General features: G+C 39.5%; 1 protein-coding gene across 5 annotated transcripts in view; it reads right to left on the bottom strand.

Moving 5' to 3' along the window:
- Window positions 1–3162: 3162 nt before the first annotated feature.
- picalma (phosphatidylinositol binding clathrin assembly protein a) overlaps window positions 3163–20233 on the bottom strand; it is a 32359-nt gene continuing 15288 nt past the window's right edge. The window contains exons 4-21 of one of the 5 annotated variants that reach the window (XM_023276500.3): window positions 18915–18990; window positions 18730–18832; window positions 17120–17213; window positions 16929–17040; window positions 16526–16632; window positions 16377–16418; window positions 14727–14812; window positions 13045–13168; window positions 12136–12269; window positions 11851–11936; window positions 11445–11555; window positions 10434–10532; window positions 10020–10050; window positions 9836–9935; window positions 8065–8124; window positions 7443–7544; window positions 5268–5371; window positions 3163–4535 (exon numbers count right to left, since the gene is read on the bottom strand). In XM_023276500.3, the coding sequence (XP_023132268.2) occupies window positions 5279–5371; window positions 7443–7544; window positions 8065–8124; window positions 9836–9935; window positions 10020–10050; window positions 10434–10532; window positions 11445–11555; window positions 11851–11936; window positions 12136–12269; window positions 13045–13168; window positions 14727–14812; window positions 16377–16418; window positions 16526–16632; window positions 16929–17040; window positions 17120–17213; window positions 18730–18832; window positions 18915–18990 (1560 nt within the window). In that variant the 3' untranslated portion in view covers window positions 3163–4535; window positions 5268–5278. Of the gene's footprint in view, window positions 4536–5267; window positions 5372–7442; window positions 7545–8064; window positions 8125–9835; window positions 9936–10015; window positions 10051–10433; window positions 10563–11444; window positions 11556–11850; window positions 11937–12135; window positions 12270–13044; window positions 13169–14726; window positions 14813–16376; window positions 16419–16525; window positions 16633–16928; window positions 17041–17119; window positions 17214–18729; window positions 18833–18914; window positions 18991–20233 lie in introns of those variants that run through there. The other 4 variants (XM_023276503.3, XM_023276497.3, XM_055017328.1 and 1 more) reach the window with 4 other exon arrangements.

Consider the following 20233-nt stretch of genomic DNA (forward strand, 5'->3'; position numbering starts at 1 on the left):
TTAAATCACAATGAAAATACTTTTGTTGTCACAATCATGAGTTAGTCAATTATTCAGTTTATAAATTCAACTTTATTTGTTTAGCACCTTTTATAAAGATGACAAAATTAAACAAGGAGAAAAAAAAACTATGCTAAAACTATGATTAAAACTCAAAAACATTTAAAAAAAAAAAAAAAAAAAAAAAAAAGATTTAACATGGTAATAAAATATGTTGTGTCCAGGGGATGGAGGGAGTTTATTGAAGTATTCTTGGGCTCACATGGTAAATCATTTAAAATATAAACTTGATATTCAGTCTAAGGAAACTGCAGACTGACAGAAGAACCAACAATATCTCCTGTTTTCTCCTTTAATGAGTCGACTCTTCTTGTGCTTTCAGACCAAAGAACTACAGACTCTTCACAACCTGCTCAAACTCTTGGTACAGGACCTCACCACACGGGTCAAGAAGGTTTCCGTCTCATTTCTACTCTGAAGATCACCTTCTCCTGCTCAAACTGCTGACAAATGTTTCTGCTGCTCTAAAGTCTGGTCTCCAGAACTTCCTAAAAACTCTCAAAGTCTCTTCTGCTGCAGGTTGCTTTGTAGAACTGTTCCAGAAAACCTCACTAAACCACATGGAGGGGCCTCAAGATAGTCGTCCAAATGAAACCGTACAAAAACCCAACTAGCACAACCCAAATGCTAAAGTCTCCTGCAGCCTACCAGAGAACCTCTGAGAACAGAGAATCAGGACAGGAACTCTTACCTTCTGGACAACCAACATTGGTTCACCAACAAGAACACAGAATGTGTCTGACCAAAAACCTCTGAAGACTCACTACAGCCAAGATAAAGACACAACTCAGCTGCACCAAATCCACTAATCACTGCACACATTAGCACCATGTGCTAACTGTGGCTAAAGAACCACATTTACCAAGACAACTATCCAGTACAAAGCCCTAAAACACACCAAGAAACACATTAAAGCCTGTTTTACTGCTGGAAGCTACAAGCCAATGCCTAAAGAACAAATTAAAGCAATGGAGCCAAACCCAGTTCACTGGTGAAGAGAAACAGAGGAAATGTTTGTCTGCAGCTAAATAAAGCAGGAAGACACTGAGCTGCTCAGGTGTTCCTGATAACACCAAGCTGCTCCTGATAACACCAAGCTGCTCAGGTGTTCCTGATAACACCAAGCAGCCACCTGGACAGCCAATAGGAACACAGCTTACTGGGAGTCCAGAGGGCTGGCTTAGTGAAGGAAATTTAGTTTAAAGTTGAAGCAGAAAGTTAACAAAGAAAGTTGAAAACCACCTTCTGATACCTGAAATCTCTGAGTTTTCACACAAAGAACACCTGAACATGTCAAACTGGTTCCATAGTAGAACCATCATTGTAAAAATGTCATAGTATGGTGTGTTGCTCAAAAAACATTAGGACCCGGCTGTCAGGGACAAACATGTAAGAAACATGAGAACAGAGAGAATCCAACCAGTAGGTCACAGTTTATCATCCCCCAGTCATCTCCTGAAGTCCATATGGTGAGAGACATCAGTATCTGGTTGTTAATTTACCAGAGGATGCTTATAATCATGCTGATGTGGTCCTAGACTCTACAGTATTTTAGTGACTCAATAAATGCCTAAGTTGTTTTTTTAAAAATGCTTTTTAGTTTTTAATAAACATTTAATAGCCTATATGTAATCAATAAATGGCCTTTGCCTATCTTAAGAAAAATTCACTCAGAACTCTGATATGTTAACAGTACTAAATAAATCAATAAATACATGCATACACACAAAAGTAAGTTAATACATTAACTGTGTTAAGATAAGATTTAGATTTTTAAAAAAAGTTGTTTATGTTTTTGCAGAATCCAGTATTGCTCACTGGTTGGTCATTACATTTTGTTAGTTTGATTTCACTGTTTAAAATGATGCCACCTCTTTTCAGACAGAACCTGTGATAATAAAACAATACAAAATTTTTAGTTCCGTGTTAATAAAGCACTTAAAGCTTTAAGTATGGCTAAATGCTTTTTTCAAAATTAAATATAACACTCCTTAGGTGGTAGTGGCCCCAAGTTCAGTGAAGTTGGAAAGATATTCACAGATTCACACTTCCAGCATCAATAACTCGTTAGATATAGGTTGTCAAAACATAAACGGTGCCTCTTTCCCATTGTTGCAAGGCAGACAATGTGCTACAAGCCCAGTTTTATCAAAAGCAGCTGTCTTTCAAGCTACAGGAATAACATTGGTGTCTATGGAGTGAACAGGGTCCGTCTGCAATTTGCAAAACCACTGCAACAGTAAAGAGAGACAAATATTCAATAACTTCACTCTTATACATTGTAGTGTCACTAAAATCACTGCAGCCTTCAACTGGCTCCTGTTGACAAAGTGTTTTAACAGAAATGTAAATGCTGTAATTTGATTCTTTTAATGAACCATGTAACTTGAATGGATGTGATGCTGGTGTGACCACAGTGCACACGTCTGATGTTGCTCACAGTGGTCCAAGGGACGCTCAGGGAGTTTGTGTGTTTGCTCAGACTCAGGAAAAATTACAGGGAACATTGATAGTAACCCTTTACTTTCCTTACTGTGGTGGATTTTATACTGTCTGTGATATGAAAATGTGAAAATAAAAGTAGAAGCCACCAGGAAAGCCCCATCTAAACTATGTTTGTATAAAAACAAACTGCATTCATAATTACCTTTTCCCAGATTATCTTTGTTTGTGACATCACAAATATGTGATTTCCTTATTCCTTTACTGTCACTTCTTTTCAACCAATCATATATTAGATGAGGTGAGACTCATCAACATGGTAACCCAAAAATGGGGGAGAAGCTTCAAACACATTTTGAAAGGGGGTATTTTAACCCAAACTGGGATATTTTCCAAAACTGAATCAAGTAATTTTGGAAAACCCAACCAAACAGTGAGTGAAGTAAGTTTAAGAACAATGGTCCCTCTCAAGGCAGGGACCTCAGTCTCTTGGGTCAATTGTAAATTTCTCTACCTTTCTTTTTTTGTCTTCTCTGCACCTCACCTCTGCTTCTTTCCCACGGCTTTCATTTTTAACTGATCTGACATTAGCAATACATACTTTACACAATCTGTCCTAGAAATACTGTTGCTTATCTGTAAATAAACATGGAGACAACGAAATTTGGAAGCTTGCACTTTATTGGAAAAATTAAACAAACAAAAATATAATCTGCAGGGACAATGCACCAAAAATGCTCAGTTAATGGATTCAGGGCCACTTTAATGTTCAGGTGATCTTTCAAACCTGTACCCACCCATTCCTGTGACTGGCAGAATCGGTTTGTATGTACACAAAGCGCCGATCAACAGCGCTCCATTCTCCTGCACAACTAGGCCTTTCTGCCCCTACAACCCTCTGTTACAGGTCTGACCCAACCATACCCCCAATGCCTCCCCCTCCCCTCCATTGTCCTAAACACAAAGTGCTTGCCTATGGATATATGATCTGAGCATGAACGGGCCCCAGGGTGGAGAAGGGCAGCCAGGAGCTTTGTTATATGTAAGAATAAATGGCATGCCAAAAGCATCAAAAGCATAAATGCAATTCCTTTCTAATGCAATGTTGCCTTGATCACAAAATGTAGTGCATTTATGAATGTGAAAAATGTTACCCTCACCAAATTCATAGAAACCAACCCCCTTTATCTGATGGTGCTATTGAATTATTAAGCTCATACACATCCTCAGTGTGACCTCTGGAGCCACAGATAACTGTACAAGGCATCATGCGAGTACAGAGAATAAAACACGAATTCTCTTTATATTAACTTCTTTCTTAAAAATTATCTCAATCACCCAAAATCTAATTCTACAATCAATCATACTTATGTATAAACCTGAAGACCTTCCACAATGGAGAGGTCAGTGAGTTACTTATATTTCCTTTTGTTTTTTAATGTAATCCTCTTTGTAAGGAATCATAAATAAATACAAACAATACATAAGGAATGTCTACTGCAAACAATACATAAAAAGAAGAAAAAATAAGTGGTATAAACAGCAGTTTGCAACTGGTTTTCCAATCTGAGGCCGTCTCAAGAAGGTAATCATGATTGTTAATCAAAAGAAGTGACTCTCAGCCTCACCTGGAGAGAAAAAAAGAACAAAAAAAAGAGACATTCAAACAGTGTGCATGTGTGACAACAAACCTGCTTTGCTTTTTTTCCCCAGGTACTTAAAGCAGTAATGTTAGACAGCTCTGCCTTTTGGGTGTTTCTCTTTGTCCAGGATACAGTAACGGCTGATCTTTGTCCACATGTTTTTAAATGGCAGCACACACTCTTCTTCTCCTTCTGTGACTTGGACATGACTAGATGGGCACAATGTCCACTGTGGTGCCTCTCTGGGATGGCCAGAGCTGCTCCCAGTCAATGTGATATTATTCAACCAGTCTTATTTGGGCCATTCATTCTCGGAGAGAAATGAGTTCATTAGAAGCAAACAGCCCATTTGCTTGGCTAGCTGACTCCCTCAGGTTACATAAACTGCATCTGGAAATATAAAATAAACAGTGTCAGCTTTTATTTCTTTGCAAACATGGAAAACAGCAGTAGATCCAGTAAAGGAAGACTAATATCCAGACTGCTCATGACTGTCAAACCTATGCATGTAAATACTGCAGCTAAAATGCTCAAACAAGGCAAAACAAAGGTACTGAGTGAAGCTTGCATTGCACATAGGAGCTGAAGTCCTATTCATAAGAGACTAGCGTCACTGGTATTTGTATTTCATTCATTTTGTGAGTGTGTGAGCTTAAGTAATGAGTCTGATCACATCATCACCTCATTTTTTTTGTTTGTTTTCAGTCAAACATTCTGATTTTGTCCGTTTATAGAGTATCCATGTTGTTATAGTTACCTAACTTGCATTGCTAATGGACATAATGGTCAAAATTCATGCCTTTGTGAAACTGCAAGTGCAACTGTCAAGCTCTCACAATTCAGCATGACAGCCGTCTTGAGAAAATAGAATTTCAGTCTCCAGCAGAGCAAAAAACATAAATAAATCAATCATTATTTAACAAGAGACAAGACACTTGTGCAGAAGGTGCAAAGCTGCAGTTTAGAGCGTGGTGGCATCTCACAGGAACTGCTGTGACCGGCACCAAAAATCATCCACTTAACCACCAGTTCCACTGAAACAAGCCAGAATTAAACATGCAGTCTGTTGACACACTTGGAGCCTGAAGTTGCAATTTAGCACACAGAGAAGACGAGCTGTACCTAAAGATGCTCTATAAGAAATTCTGCAGAAAGAGCTGTGCAAAGGGGTCCTTCCCTGGAGCTCTGAGGGGGCTGAGACTGGAGGGGCTAGACGCTGTGGGGGACTGAGTTACAGTGGAGGACAGGAGAGAGGATGGAAACAGAAAAGAGGAGAAATACAGAGGAATAAAAGACTAAGCCCAGAGGGAAAACGAGGCTCCAGGTTGTGATCAGAAAATTAAACTTCTATTATCATTATCTGCATCGCTATTTTTCAGTAATGCACAAAATGATAATATGTCAGAACAGCATGACAGGATTGCATTACCTCATGATAGACAAGGACTGAGAGGTGAAGGAAGATAAAGCAAGACAGCAACGCTCACGCTTCATCTCATCCAAAAATGTTTCTGCACTCTTAAGTTAAATTTGCAGAAAATTTGCTAAATCAAACAAGAATCAATAAGCATTTCCAAAAACATTCTGGCTTGTTTGCGTTTTATTTAAACCAATGATAGTCATCTTGAATTAAGCAAAGTATATGGCTTTGGTTTTCTCTCTCATATTTTGCAAGCAGGAAGGTAAGAATTGTGATTAAATGACTAATTCACGCCAAAAAACGAGTCTTCGTGCATGATCTAAATCCTGAACAAATTTGAAGTTTTCAGTGTGGTAGGTTGCTACTATGGAGGTTGTTGTTGTGTCCTGTAATGAAGGATATTTTGAAAATGGTAACTTGCTGCAGCAAACGGAGAAGAGAAAGTCACATGAAACGCACAGCTAATGGCCGGCTTATCCCTGCAGTCTATTCAGTAAGTCAGACTAGTCCATGGAGACAGACAGCTGGGCTGATGGAAATATATTTTTCAAACCGTGTCAAGTATTAATTCAGCTTTAATTTGAGGATATGTACATCCAAATCAGGTGAATGGAGGAATTACAACCCATTTTAAATGTGTCCTCCACTTTTTTAAGGGACCAAAAGCAACTGGACAAACTACCGTCATCATAAATCAAATTGTCACTTTTAGTATTTGGTTGAAAATCCTTTGCAGTCAATGACAGCCTGAAGTCTGGAACCCATAGACATCACCAGACGCTGGGTTTGGTCCCTGCTGATACTCTGCCAGGCCTCTACTGCTGCTGTCTTCAGTTCCTTCTTGTTTTTGGGGCATTTTCCCATTCCACTTCTTTTCCTTAAAAAACTGTTTGGTTGCTTTTACAGTTTGCTTCGGTTCATTGTCCATCTGCATCATGAAGCGCCGTCCAATGAGTTCTGAAGCATTTGGATGAATATGAGCAGATAATATTGCCCAAAATACTTCAGAATTCATCCTGCTTCTTTTGTCAGCAGTCACATCATCAATAAATACAAGAGAACCAGTGCCATTGGCAGCCATACATGCCCATACATTACACTACCACCACCATGCTTCACTGATGAGGTGGTATGCTTTGGATCTTGAGCAGTTCCTTCCTTTTTCCAGACTCTTCCCTTCCCATCATTCTTGTACAAGATGGTCTTTGCCTCATCTGTCCATAGGATGTTGTTCCAGAACTGCACAGGTTCTTTTAGATGTTTTTTGGCAAACTCTAATCTGGTCTTCCTGTTTTTGAGGCTCACCAATGGTTTACACCTTGTGTTAAACCCTCTGTATTCACTCTGGTGAAGTCTTCTCTAAAATGTTGACTTTTACCTCCTGCAGAGTGTTCTTGATCTGGCCAGTTGTTGTGAAGGGGTTTTTCTTGAGGATTCTTGTGTCATCCACCACACTGGCGTTGCTGAGCTCACCAGATCATTCTTTTTTAAAAATGTACCAAACAGTTGATTTAGCCACACCTAATGTTTTAGCTATCTCTCTGACGGGTTTGTTTTCATTTTTCAGCCTAATCGTGGCTTGCTTTACGATAGTGACAGTTCTTTGGACTTCATACTGAAAGCTGACCTCACCAGACTTTTTATCTGCTCCTTGTAAATGAAATAATGACGGAATAACACACACCTGGCTGTGGAACAGCTGAACAGACAACTGTCCAACTAAAAAGGTGGAGGGCACAGACAAAATGTGTTGTAATTCCTACACCGTTCACCAGATTCACATTAAAGGGAAGAAATTTCAATCAAGTTCTGACAGGTTGCATCACAATGTTTCGATGCAGAAAGAATGGGACAGTGTAGAAGTGGACATCCATTACCTGTGCACCCGGATTGGGCCCAAAGGGGTTAGGTGGCCTCATCACAGGCTGGGTATACATCATAGTGGGCTGTGTCATCATCATGGAGCCCATGTGGGGAGGCTCAAGGGAATGAAAAGAGACAACAGACAATGAATGGATGAATTCTACAGCCTAATCCCCCTTCAAACATAACATTCCGGGTAAGCTGGTTTCTGAATCAGTTTAGTGCTGCCACTTGCTACAGCTTGCTATAAATCAAAAAGAAAATAATGAAAAAACCCTGCAGCAGTGATGTAAGCCAGACTGTACAGTGATGGGCGACTATGAAAACTCATCATCTAAATATGGCCCAGCTCAGACGTCTTTGAAGGGCTTGTATTGTTTTCAGTGGATGCAGGAAAAAAAACTGGGAAAACTTGTGGCTGACGCTAACATATTTACTGGGATTCAAAAGGCACGCCTTTTCTCGATGCTAATTTATTCCTTCTAGCAGTACAGATTGAAGTGCTAACACTCACTTTTAATCAGATAAGAAAATATATACTGTGCACACTGATGGATACATACGGACACGTCACTGCTCACTGTGTGTGTGACGGACAGTGAAATACTGCTAAACATACACTTCTAGCTGACTTACCATTGCATATGCCATCATGCCCGTTGGTGTGGTTGCAGGAAAAGCCATGACAGATGGTGCCTGGGGTGACACACACAAAAAAAGATTGCTTCTCTAGAATCAGGGCACAGCAATACCCACAAGAACAATCTGAGATAGCCTTAGGTGATCACATTTAAGGATAATTTGTTTATATTTAATTACAGCAACTACAATGAGCTTTAAAAGCTAAAAAAAAAAAGGAATGTCATATTGAAGTCTCCAAAGAAAAACTCCATTCAATATCAATTTTGGGAGGATGGAGGCCGGCTCAGACAGTCATCATTTGATTAGTATCATTCCAAAAAGTACCAGACATATTTAAAATTCCGTATATAATATGGAAGTGGAAAAACTGCATCGTTGCCATGAGAGAATGTGTTAAATGTGACCTCGAGAATGTGGTGAAATATTAACAAGAGACTGCATGAAAACCAGACTTCAGGGGCATCTGATGTTATCAGAGCAGGATCCCTTTTTTTAAAATACGGAAATGGCAGGCCAAGGTAAGGGAAAGCAAAAAGGCAAGTGTGTTTAGTCCTGGAGGTAGACTGCCGTTACTGGCAGGTGGGGAGCTCGATGAGGAAAGCGATTAGAAAGACGAAAGTAGGGACTCTGTCTGAGCCCTTCTCGCTCCTCCAACAGCCCCTGCAGTGATAACAAACCCAGATTTGTCCAATGCACAGCCCTCTTGGGCAGGATATGTTTCATTAACTATTCAGTCATTGGCGAGGAAGGCACAAGTGAGTCAGACACGATGCTGGTGCCAAAATTGCCGCTTTCAATTCAGACTGTGCTTCTTTCATTGCACCGAGAACTCTGCTTCAGAACTCCTGCTCTCTGACAATGTTTGGCTTGTTTCAGGAGACAACTCACTCAGCGTTTCTCAGGTCGTCTATAATGCCATGATTACGCTCATTTTTTGAATCATGTTAAGGATTATCCTTTAATGAGTGACTGATGCTGTATGCATCTGCTCGTTAGTGTATCGGCTTCATTCAAGTGGCCAATTCTTTCTTTCTGGCTTCATCAAAGAACACTCATCAGCTTTTGATCATTATCGGGCGTCTTCAAAAACCCATGTGTGCATGCAGCATAATCCCAAGCAGTGAAACTACAGCCGGAGGTTAGACTGGTGGATGATTGTCAGAGGCTCTTTTGAAAAGTCAGACTACAAATTTAATAGAACTCCAAGGAACACAGTGAAACGGAAAGAACACAAGGTCGAGAGAAAAACAGGCTAATCCAATGACAGCTGATATAATGAACTAATCCAAACGAGACCTGCAATAATAAATCCATGAGCCAGTTAATCTTTATAATATATCCGGAGCCCAGAAACTGCTATTCGGGCCAGCCCTAGCAATCAGGTTGTATTCTTGGAAAGAGCTGAGAAAGAGGGAAATGAGTCAAAGCTCCAAAGACATTTGAACTGTTCTCTCAAGAGTTGTTCAATGTGATATCACAACCAAAAACAAGAGGCTGTCACTGTTACAACTCCAGTGAAGGACCAGTGTGTAGTATTTATCAGGATCCGATGAGTGTATCAGATGGACAGCGCATGTTAGATGTTTTTAAGATAAATCCGGAGAGGCCAGACTGAGATGGTTTGGACATGTGCAGAGGAGGGATAGTGAATATATTGGTTTTGAAGTGCCAGGCAGGAGGCCTAGATGAAGACCAAAGAGGAGGTTTATGGATGTAATGAAAGAAGATTGGTTGGGGGATAAAAGCAGACAGGTGCCAGTCCTACCATGGTTGCAGGGTTCCAGGTGGTAGAAGGAGCTGTTTTGGGTTGCCAGTTAGTTCCACCTGTCAGCTTCTTCTCACCAGGCTGACTCCAGTGAAGATCACTACAGAGATGAAATAAAATGTTAGCCACCTTTAGTACGCACTCATTCAGGGACATGAAGCTAAATATTACTTGAGGCCCTTACTTCTTTGCTGTGCCGTTCCCAATTCCCAGATCTAAACATGACAGAAGCAAAAAAGTGAATGTTATGATAAACACCTAAATTATTATGACGGATTATGTGAAAACAGATGCGATTATCCCTTGACTCTTCACGTATGTGTTATTTCTGGCCAATTTGCCTTTCATTACATGTCACAGTGAGGAAGAAAACAGGAACTGTAGGGACAGATAGAAAGGGAATGGCATGCAGTTCTGTCGAGCTGGGGATTCAACTGCTGAAAGATTAGCATTAAAATTGTGGCTTATAAAACAATTCAAATAATATTTCCTTATGCAGATAACTTTTTTCCTACTGTAAATCTTATAATCTGCAATCTTGTAGATTACTGAAAGGGGTGAAATTAAAACAAAGAAACATACAAACAAGAAAACTTACTGCCAACAAGATTGGCAAGTGAGGAGTCCAGGTCAGTGGACACCAGTTTGTGGGGCTGTTGGCCATTTGGAGTCATGCTCTGATTTGGTGAGGATGCCACTGTAGGTTTGAGGATGCCACCTAAAACATCTTAATCAAAAGGGGGCAGAAAAAAGGGAAAGGAAGGGAATGAAAGGGAGAGAGAGGCAGGTGAAAGGTTGAAGGGCCCAGAGTAGGTGAAGACACAATATAACAGACAACAACACGGCAACACACGACAAAACACAAAATGCACACACAGGGACAGAGAGAGGATGTCAAGTGTGAATGAAGCAAAAAGCAGGGATAAAATCTGATCAAGCCAAGTCTGTGTGAGAGCAGTGTGTGTCAGGTCAACTCACCCGGACATGCATATGCCATGCAAAAAGTCAAGGCCCCAGGGAGAGTGGGTGATCCCAGGACAAGGCAAAGAAGAAAATAAAAAAAGTGTTGTGAACTTGTGAGCATCATAGAATCCAATGAGGGTGTACGAACAAATTGCAAATGAGACTGCGTGAGGAAAATACAGCATATAGAAATGTTATTCTTGAGAGAACAAGTAAAATAGTCATTAACTGCAATCATACTTGAGTGCTACCTTTAGAGAGGCTGTTTTTGTAAAATGAAGACTAACCTCTCATTAATCTCAGTTTGTGTAATTTCCCAAACATTCATCTCAGTGGCACACATTGTTAAATGTGTGGAGGTTAAGGATGAAAACAATGTTTATATAAAGCGAGAGGTAAATATCTCTAAAACCTAAAAGTCAACTTAATCTATATACATATATGTTAGTGAGTGTGTGTACACGCACAGACTCTGATGGTGCATGAATGGGCACATTAACTGTCCATATGAGCCACACACTCAAACAAACTTGATGCAATGAATGTGAATGTGCAACCTGTCTCTCAAGGCTTCCACCGACAGCGTACGAGAAATCTGCAGGGTGGCAATTGGAAGACAAGATGCCAGCGTGAGTCCAATGCTTACCTGAAGAATCCAGGTTGTTGGCATTAGCGTTGCTGCCAAATACAGAGTCAAAGTCAACGTTAAGGCCTCGAGGGTTGTGTGGCTGCTGGGGGGTTGGGGAGGCTGTAAACCCTGAGGAGGCAAAAACACAACTCAGTACAAATACAGGTAGCAGTAAGGAGGTAGAGGAATCCACCAAAACACTCGATGGCTTAGTCTTTTCTCCTTCACAGCCAGGGACACATTTACAAACCACTAGGTTCAAAATTGTTGATGTTCCATTGCCTTCTATGTAGCACACACTGGCAGAGTTTTGGCAAAGGCTGATTTATCAGGACACACTTCTGCTTCCCAGAGTCCATTGCCATGCATGCTTCAGAGAGCGTGTACCACATGTGGCAGCAGTCAGGATGACCAGTACTCTCACCTCCCCATGAGTTGGTGATAGAGAGAGGCAGTGGCTGCTGGAAAGCTGGCTGCAGGTCCAGCAGGTCAGTGGCTGCTTTGGAGGTGCTGAAACCAGCAGGAGAAAAAGGGCATAGAGAATAACACAGTCACTCACTGACAAAACACTGTGTTCTTTTCTGTGTTTCAAGGTTGCTATGGGAGGAAAATTACATCTGCAATATTTTGGATTCCTGTGCACAGAAAGACAAAATATTATGTTCTTAAAACTTTGAGATGAGTGACATTGTAAATCCTGTGGCCTCACCTGTTGTTGAAGCTGGGGGTGGAGAAGAGATCGATGGCCGGGGCAGAGCTCATGGTCCCGCCCACAGTGGCGATAGGGGAAGACTCTGTAGACACTGCAGCAGGATTCTTCTGGAGCTCTTTCAGACGCTGCTCCTACAATAAATAAAAGGCTAATATTAGCAACATGTAATCTAACCTCGATCCAGCTAGTCTGTATGACGCTACTCCAAATTCTTTCATGAGGTTTTCGTTGAAGAAATTTCCTTCAATTTGGCAGCTCACAAGAGAGATACAAAGGATGTAGGAAGGGAGAGCAGAAAAGTCAAACTCCTTTGGCATTATCAATGAAAAAGGATCCCAATGAAATAAAAGGCAACTTCAAGGCTGTCAGTTAATATAACTGGTCACTTAAACCTCACAACAAATGTACTTTTTTTTTAGGGTAAAAGAGTAAAAATAGCATTATTTGTTCCCATTTCTACTTTTTGTAACAGCTACAGAGGTCAAATTGTTTTGTTTTTAGATACTTCATTCTGTTTTAATCATTTCGTTTTGTTTTCCCCAACCAGGAGAGCGCCATAGGCAGCCACTGAAATACATTTGTGTTCAGTGGAATGTACAATTTCATTAATAAAAGCTAGCTCTCTCATGAAATATTTGAAAATGCACAAACACCCAGAGGTGAATAATTCAACACAAAGAGTCAGCACTACTACCAGCACAGGGAAACTCCCCTGTACTGGTAGTCTGTTGATGGAGCTTTTTTTCCCTGAAAAAAGCTCCATCAACAGAGTTCCCCAAAGCCAATTCTCCCCACTGTTCCAAGTGCAGCACAAGAAATGTGCTTTAAGAGCTACATAGTGTGTGCTGGATGTTGCTGCTCTGGCCTGAAGCCAAAAGAAATGAAGTCGATTGGGGAAAAACGTACTTTTAGCGCTTTTAGGCGAGCCTGCTCTTCCTCCAGGGCTGCCTGTTTTTCCCTCTCGTCCGCTTTGGTGAAAGATATGCCGGTGTTGGCCAGGGAGGAGACAGCATTGGAGAGGGTGCTAGCCCTAAATCAAAAGGCAGACACAGAAAACGGTAACTAAGAATCATTTCAAGGCGATCAAAAATAGACACACTTTTAGAACTTGGCTGTGGTATATTTGTTGCTTTAACCTCACTGTAGTGACTTGTTTGGGATTATGACATATAAAAGAACAGTTACACTCTGTGGAATAAATTTTTTACCATCTTTTAATGCTGAAAAAACAAAACAATCAACAAATCAATCCAAAGCCTTTTTGACACGAGACATGGAACATTGCTGGCTTCATCAATCCATTAAACTGACAGCATTGTCTGATTGGACAATACATCAAATGATGTGTAATGTATATTAATGCAATTACAGACTAAAGCTCCACTAAAATCTGTCCAAATAAGTAACAGTGCAGTATATTTCTGATTTCTTAAACGGCGAAACTGAAAGCTCAGGACTGTACCTGAGGATGACTATGATGTAACCTGTATGAGATTAACAAAATTACAGTGTGACCAGCTGTTAGATCCTCGTTGGGATATTATAAAATTAAAGCTAATTTATGAAGTTAATGCTCTTTCTCCATGTGTAAATGTGTGCAGCTCAAATAAGCAGAAACAGCTGGAAACTAAACTAGGACTCAGTGTGTGGTAACTCACATGTCTGGTGGAAAGACTAGTATACCTACACAGCATGACTTGTCATCAGATCCTGGCCTGGACTGATTCACCCTCTCTGGGATAATTTATAATGACTGGATGTTAATGAAGCTACCTGAGCTGTTCCATTAGCGCAAATGCACACAACTTTTGCTGTTTTGTGATGCATTTACACTACCACCTAAAAGTTTGGGGTCACTTAGGAATGTGCTCATTTTTGAAAGAAAAGCATTTGTTCAATGAAGATAAAATGAAATGAATCACAAATACAGTCTAGACATTGTTAATGTGGTAAATGACTATTCTAGCTGAAAATTGATGATTCTGAATGGAATATCTCCATAGGGGTACAGAGGAACATTTCCAGCAACCATCACTCCTGTGTTCTAATGCTACATTGTGTTAGCTAATGGTGTTGAAAGGTTAATTGATGATTAGAAAACCCTTGTGCAATTATGTTAGCACATGAATAAAAACGTGAGTTTTCATGGAAAACATGAAATTGCCTTGGTGACCCCAAACTTTTGTATGGTAGTGTATATCCTTCTGCTGTCTGGTGTTGCAGGTATTTAAAAAAAATCTAAGGAAATAGTTCTAAACAGCTAAAAAGGAACAAACTTTGGAAGGAGTGGAGCCTAACAAATGTAAAATTGTAGAGCAAAGTGATGGAGAAAGGTTGAGATTTTAACGCACCGTGTATTAAATGCTTTCTGTGAAGTCTGTGGACAAACATTGGTGCTAAAATGTGGAAAAATGATGGTTTAGTGCAGTCTTGTGCCGTGTCGGATAAGATACGGCACCTAACTTTAGCAGCAGGGTTTTTATGGAAACTTGACCAGGGTGCACTTCTGACATGAAGCGGACACATTAGCCCCAGCTCTAAGGGTGATGGCAGGGAGCCAGATCAGGTAAACAGAGGAGTAGACCCACCTGCTGGCTGCTGTTGAGTCTTTAACTTTCTTTCCCTCTAAAGAGGCCAAATGCTGCTCCAGGGCATCTAGCAGGCTGCTGGGGGCCTAGCATGAATGTCATTGACACGCATTAACACAAGCTTTTATGAGGGGAAAAAAAGCACTGAAGCATGCCAAGTTATTGCCAAGAGTCCACAAAACAGAACTATTCTCAAACACAGAGATAGAGAGAGAAGATTCAGATACTTACACAAACTGTAAACTGAAAACGGAGAGACACAAGGAAGGGAAAAATACAAAAAATAAAGGTGCAGTCGAAATATTAGCAAAAAGATTTTGGAAGAAAGCAGTTTAATTCTGGTTTATCTGCTACAGTTAAAAAAAAAATCAACTCTGTACATAATAAAAATCCGAGCCTCCGAATAAATAGAATTTTGTACATAATGCACCACTTCAGCTGGATACACAAACCCTTGATTCACACCTTTATTTGCTGTATAACGTGCAAGGTCAGGAGTGAGTTAGCTGAAAGGTGTCAGTGCAATAGTGGGCGCATGCAATTTCTGCCTAGCGTGCGCAGCATATGGTGTTAAAACGTCTTAGGCCTAAAACTGCAGGGGATAGCAACCCGTGAAAAGACAGTAATAGCCAAATTTTATGAGTTCATATTAAGCAGGTCACATCATACAATGGCTCACTATAGAGTACCAGCCAAAACTTTGGACACGCCTTCTCATTCAGTGGTGTTTGTTTGTTTTATTATTTTCTACATTGTACATTACTACTGAAGACATCATAACTATGAAAGAACACATATAGAATTAAGCAAATCAGTGTTAAACAAATCAGAATACATATAGTATTTTAGATTCTTCAAATGAGAATCTTTGCTTGGATGACCAGTGTTATTGTGCTGCTACATAAACTGGAATATGTAAATATAACCGCACAATTCACCACCGCTATCGTTGATTGCTTCCAGTATGTAGAAGCTATCAAGAGACAACCTTTAAGAACCTAACGTGGACGTATGTGAGGCAACAAGAAAAATGAGCTGTTAAATTTCTTGTACTTTTAAACAGTCACCAAAGTCTTCGATTTGCATGTCGATCATTTTGCTTTCTCTCTCAAGGTCTTGACATCTTAATCTCCTGACTTTTTTGGACTTTTGCTAGCACCCAATATGGTACGAGCCAACAGAATTTTGTTTGTGGGGCCCAAAGCTTGAAGAATTTGGAAAACACAGCATCAATATTTATCTCCTCCTGGAAATACAATACAAATAAAATTCAATTCACCTCCAATGTTGGAGTTCTCATAATTTTGTATGCATTAAACATACTCTGGTAAGGACTATGGCATTTCACTTTGGGGAAGTCAGCAGATACGTTTACTGGTCACTTAAATAAGAATCTGGGTATCTCTAGAAGCAGGTACGACTCTACATTGATGATTGATTGATGATTCTGTAATAATGTAAGGTCTGAAAGCACACTTGTGATTTGTCTAAATGCATGTTACAGTATACTTATATTGAGCCCCAAAATTTGGCCATTCTCCATTTTTTAGTAAAGGAAAGCCAGCAGAGAGGTGCAGGATGTGAAGTTAATACATGTTATTCAAAGTAACCGTAAAGGTGCCAACTTATGATGATTGAATGTAACCTTACCTGAGACAGATCTGGGATGTCCCCTCGATCAATTCCAACTTGCTGCAGGAAAAGAAAAAATTTAGATGGGAAACGGCAGCAAAAAGGTATATATATAATCCTACACCACTTTACAATGCCTGAATGGCTAAACTGGAGTCCCAACTTACTTCTGCGACTTTGAGGAACTCCGAGATTCTTGTCATTCGTGTAAGGAATTTCTTGTAGATGTCCAGTCCTTCTTTACACTGGACCTTCTTCATGTCAAAGTATTTCTCTGTTAAGAGAATAAAAACAGTATCACAATACCAATGTCTTGACAAACAGTATCTTTATTTCACTTGAATCTGCTTCGTCTGGTACTTTGAAATATTTAAGACTCAGGACAAACATAAGCAAAAGCATATTACATGCAGGCTGGCAGGTTTGTTTTATATTTGCACTGTTAGTTTGCAATACCATCCTGTAATTCCATATAAAATGATATGATGATCTTTGAAGTCCTTTCTGTTTCACACTATACTGAACTGAAAATATAAAGGCTATGTTAAAACAGACGCTTGTTATTATTACCCAAGAGGTTAATAATGCCCTCATTGTAGGCTGCAAACAGTCGGATTGCATCTTTGAACAGAAGCATGAAGGCTGCGTTGATCACACCATTTGTGAGTTCATTGGCGTTGACCTGGAAGACAGGTGGAGGTGTTGATGAGAACATTTCTTTATTCAGATGCCAAACAGTACAGATAGAACTGAGCACTTACATTGAAATCAAGTAACACATCCATCTGATTTTGGATGATAGGGATGGTTTTGAGTAGTTTCTCTGTGTTAATGGTTCTCATCACTCCATCAGATCTGTGGAAGGGAAAGAAAGGGTAGGAGAGAATCTCATTTAATACACTACTGAGCTGGGATAACAACGATCTAAATTCAATGCAGAGTCAATTCAATTATATTTATAAGTGCCAATTCACAACATGCGTCATCTCAAAGCACTTCACACAGTAAAGACTTCAGGAATTATAAACAGAGAAACTCAATAAATCTAAAGTTTCCTTTGGATTCTATTTCAGCAAGCACTTTGCAACCGTAGGAAGGAATAAAAAAAATGACAAGACACATTTTGAATTTAAAATGCTCATATACATTTGTTGGTTTTTTTTTGTTGTTGTTGTTTTTTTTTTTAACCATATCTGGCCTACTATTAGGAAGTGTGGGGTAAAACATATAATACTACATTACATCCAATAAAGATATTACAAAAAAAAACCCAATAAGGGTAGTATGTAATGAGGAATATTTTAGGTTTTGGATTGGTTTTGTTTATTGTACTGTATATTTATTTTCTCTTTTGCTTTTACAATACTGCGGCATGTCTGCAATAAATCATATAAATAAAAATAAAACTAATAAAAAAAGAAAATATTGTGGTTCCTTTAATTCAAATGAAGAAACCTGGGGTTATTATGGTTTTCCTCTATTAGAGATAAAAATAAACTATTCTAAATTGCAGAATGCCACTGCCTTTCCAGTTTTCATGAAGTCTACATCAAGATGCACATTTGTGAATTACACCATTGAGCTACTCTTTTATACATGATTGCCTTCTTATTCTAAAGAGCCAACAGTGTCGAGTGATGTACGCAGTGAGGCCGCAGTCCTATCAACAACATTATCCACCTGTGTGGAACTAATGTTAGGGGAGCTGCTCTGCTTTATGTTGGCAGATGAAACATATGTAAATAATAACAGAAATATTTCCTTAAATCTAGTGTGCAAATGAGCTGAATGTGAAGATCCCTCACAGACAGCCACCCAACACCAGCTGATGGTCTACAGTAATGAGGTCAGCACCTAAATAATCTGCTGTAATGGAACATCTTAGTAAATGCTCCATAGTACATTGTTGTAAATGCATGTTTTTAAAAAGCGGTCAGATAAAAGAGAGTGTTGGGGAAAAACAGATGATCAATTTCTATGCCATATGTCAAAATAAGGTCGAGGGTGTGATTAAATTAGTGAGTTGGTTTTAACATTTAGAGAGAAACCAACTGACTAACAACAAACTGAATCTAGTGTAGAGGTAGTCATTCCTATATGGATCTGAAATAACCCATTACAAAAAAATTCACTCTTATTGCTGAAGTGTTTATCCAACTTTTAACTAAACTGTAAGAATGTATTTTGCAAGAAATAAACTACTGAAGGGATGTTCTTGAATACCATTCAGTCCTGTATGTACCCTCCAATGGATGTCAAACAAGGCCAAGTTTCTGGAACAGGTAATTCAAACTTTATGGCCTAGGTATATAATCAACACTAACATTCTAGTCAATTAGAGTGAAAGCTAAGAAGTGAAAGTAATCCTTACCCTCGTTTCACTTTCGTGAAGTCAAACGCAACTTGTCTGTAGGACACAGCTTTCTCATTCAGGTAGCGGCTATACCTTCTGATGAATGTTGACATATCGTAGCCTATGATACAAAGATAAGGAGTCAATAAATGCCTTGTCACAGATGAATATGGTTGAGAATTTTGTAAGTAGTGAAAATATACCTTGTAGGCCACTTTTGTCCAAAAAGTTGCTGAGGTTGAATAGTGTGTTCCTTGAAGCCAAATACTGTATAAATCTCTGCAAGAAAGACAACATTTCAGGAAGAGTGTATGCTTGCACAAGCACTGTGTACCACAAGCGATTGCTTTGAAGCAGCTAACTATTGTATTGTGTAACAGCGTGACTTGTGTGAATGTAGCATTTAGAGCACTATGTGCTATCTCATAAAGGTGCAGGGAACATTAAACACAATCTGGCTGAACTAGTAACACCAAACAGGTGTACTTTTTATATTTTTATTGAACACGCAGAGTAATCACTACAGGGCAGGCTGGAAAAAGTTAACTCTTCAATTTAGTAAGTGGTGGAATGTGCTTTAGCAGCAACAACTACCATCACATTTCCTGTAGTTGCTGATGAGACTTACACAACAATGAGGAGGAACCTTTGACCAATCCTCTATACAAAAGAACAAAATATCAATATTTCTGAGATGTCTCAATTGAACAGCCCTGTTCAGTCATATCCTCTCAGTTCTGTTAAGGTCAGGACCTTGATGTTCCGAAATTTGGATTTTCCATTCAAAAATATGAATCATCTTCATTTTAAACATTCTGTAGTTGTTTAATTGTGTGCTTTGGGTTACTGTCTTGTTGCATTATCCAGCCTCCCTTAAGCTTCAAGTTCCTGTATAATCTCAATTCAATTTTTAAATCATTTTTCCTCAGTGACTGTGAGGCGTCATGTTCTTAGTAGCAGCCCCCTGATGTCCCCTCAACTATATTTCATAGTAGAGACGAGGTATTGGTGAGCCACGGGTTTTTCATCAAAACACATTGGGCATTTTTTCCGCCCAAAAAATGACATTACACAAAACGTTAACCTGCAGTGTCTAAGGAAGGTCCAGATAGTCTTCTGAATGCTTGAGACTGCCGCAATGTTTGTGATTCTTTTAATTTTTTTAAAACAGTGGTTTCTTTCATGGCTTTTCACCTGAAGACCAGTCTCATTTAGAGTTGTCTTATAGTGTGCACATGAACAGTGATTTTAGCAAGTCAGAGATTTCTGCAAGTGTTTTGCTGTGGCTCTTCGTTTTCAGCTCTTTCAGGTTTGCACATTGTGTTCTAAGTGTACTGCAAGGTGCCCACTCTTGGGAAAGTAGCAACAGTAATGAATTTGCTCCATTTCTAGACAATTTGTCTCACTGTGGATTGGGAAGTCTTTAGAAATGCTTGTGAAGTCTTAAAAATTGTTGTGATTGAGACATGGCTCGCACTGACCAATCATTGCTAAGAAAAGCAGACTTTATAATTGCATTTAT

The sequence above is a fragment of the Amphiprion ocellaris genome, chromosome 14 (genome assembly GCF_022539595.1).
Source record: "Amphiprion ocellaris isolate individual 3 ecotype Okinawa chromosome 14, ASM2253959v1, whole genome shotgun sequence".
Lineage (NCBI taxonomy): Eukaryota > Metazoa > Chordata > Actinopteri > Pomacentridae > Amphiprion > Amphiprion ocellaris.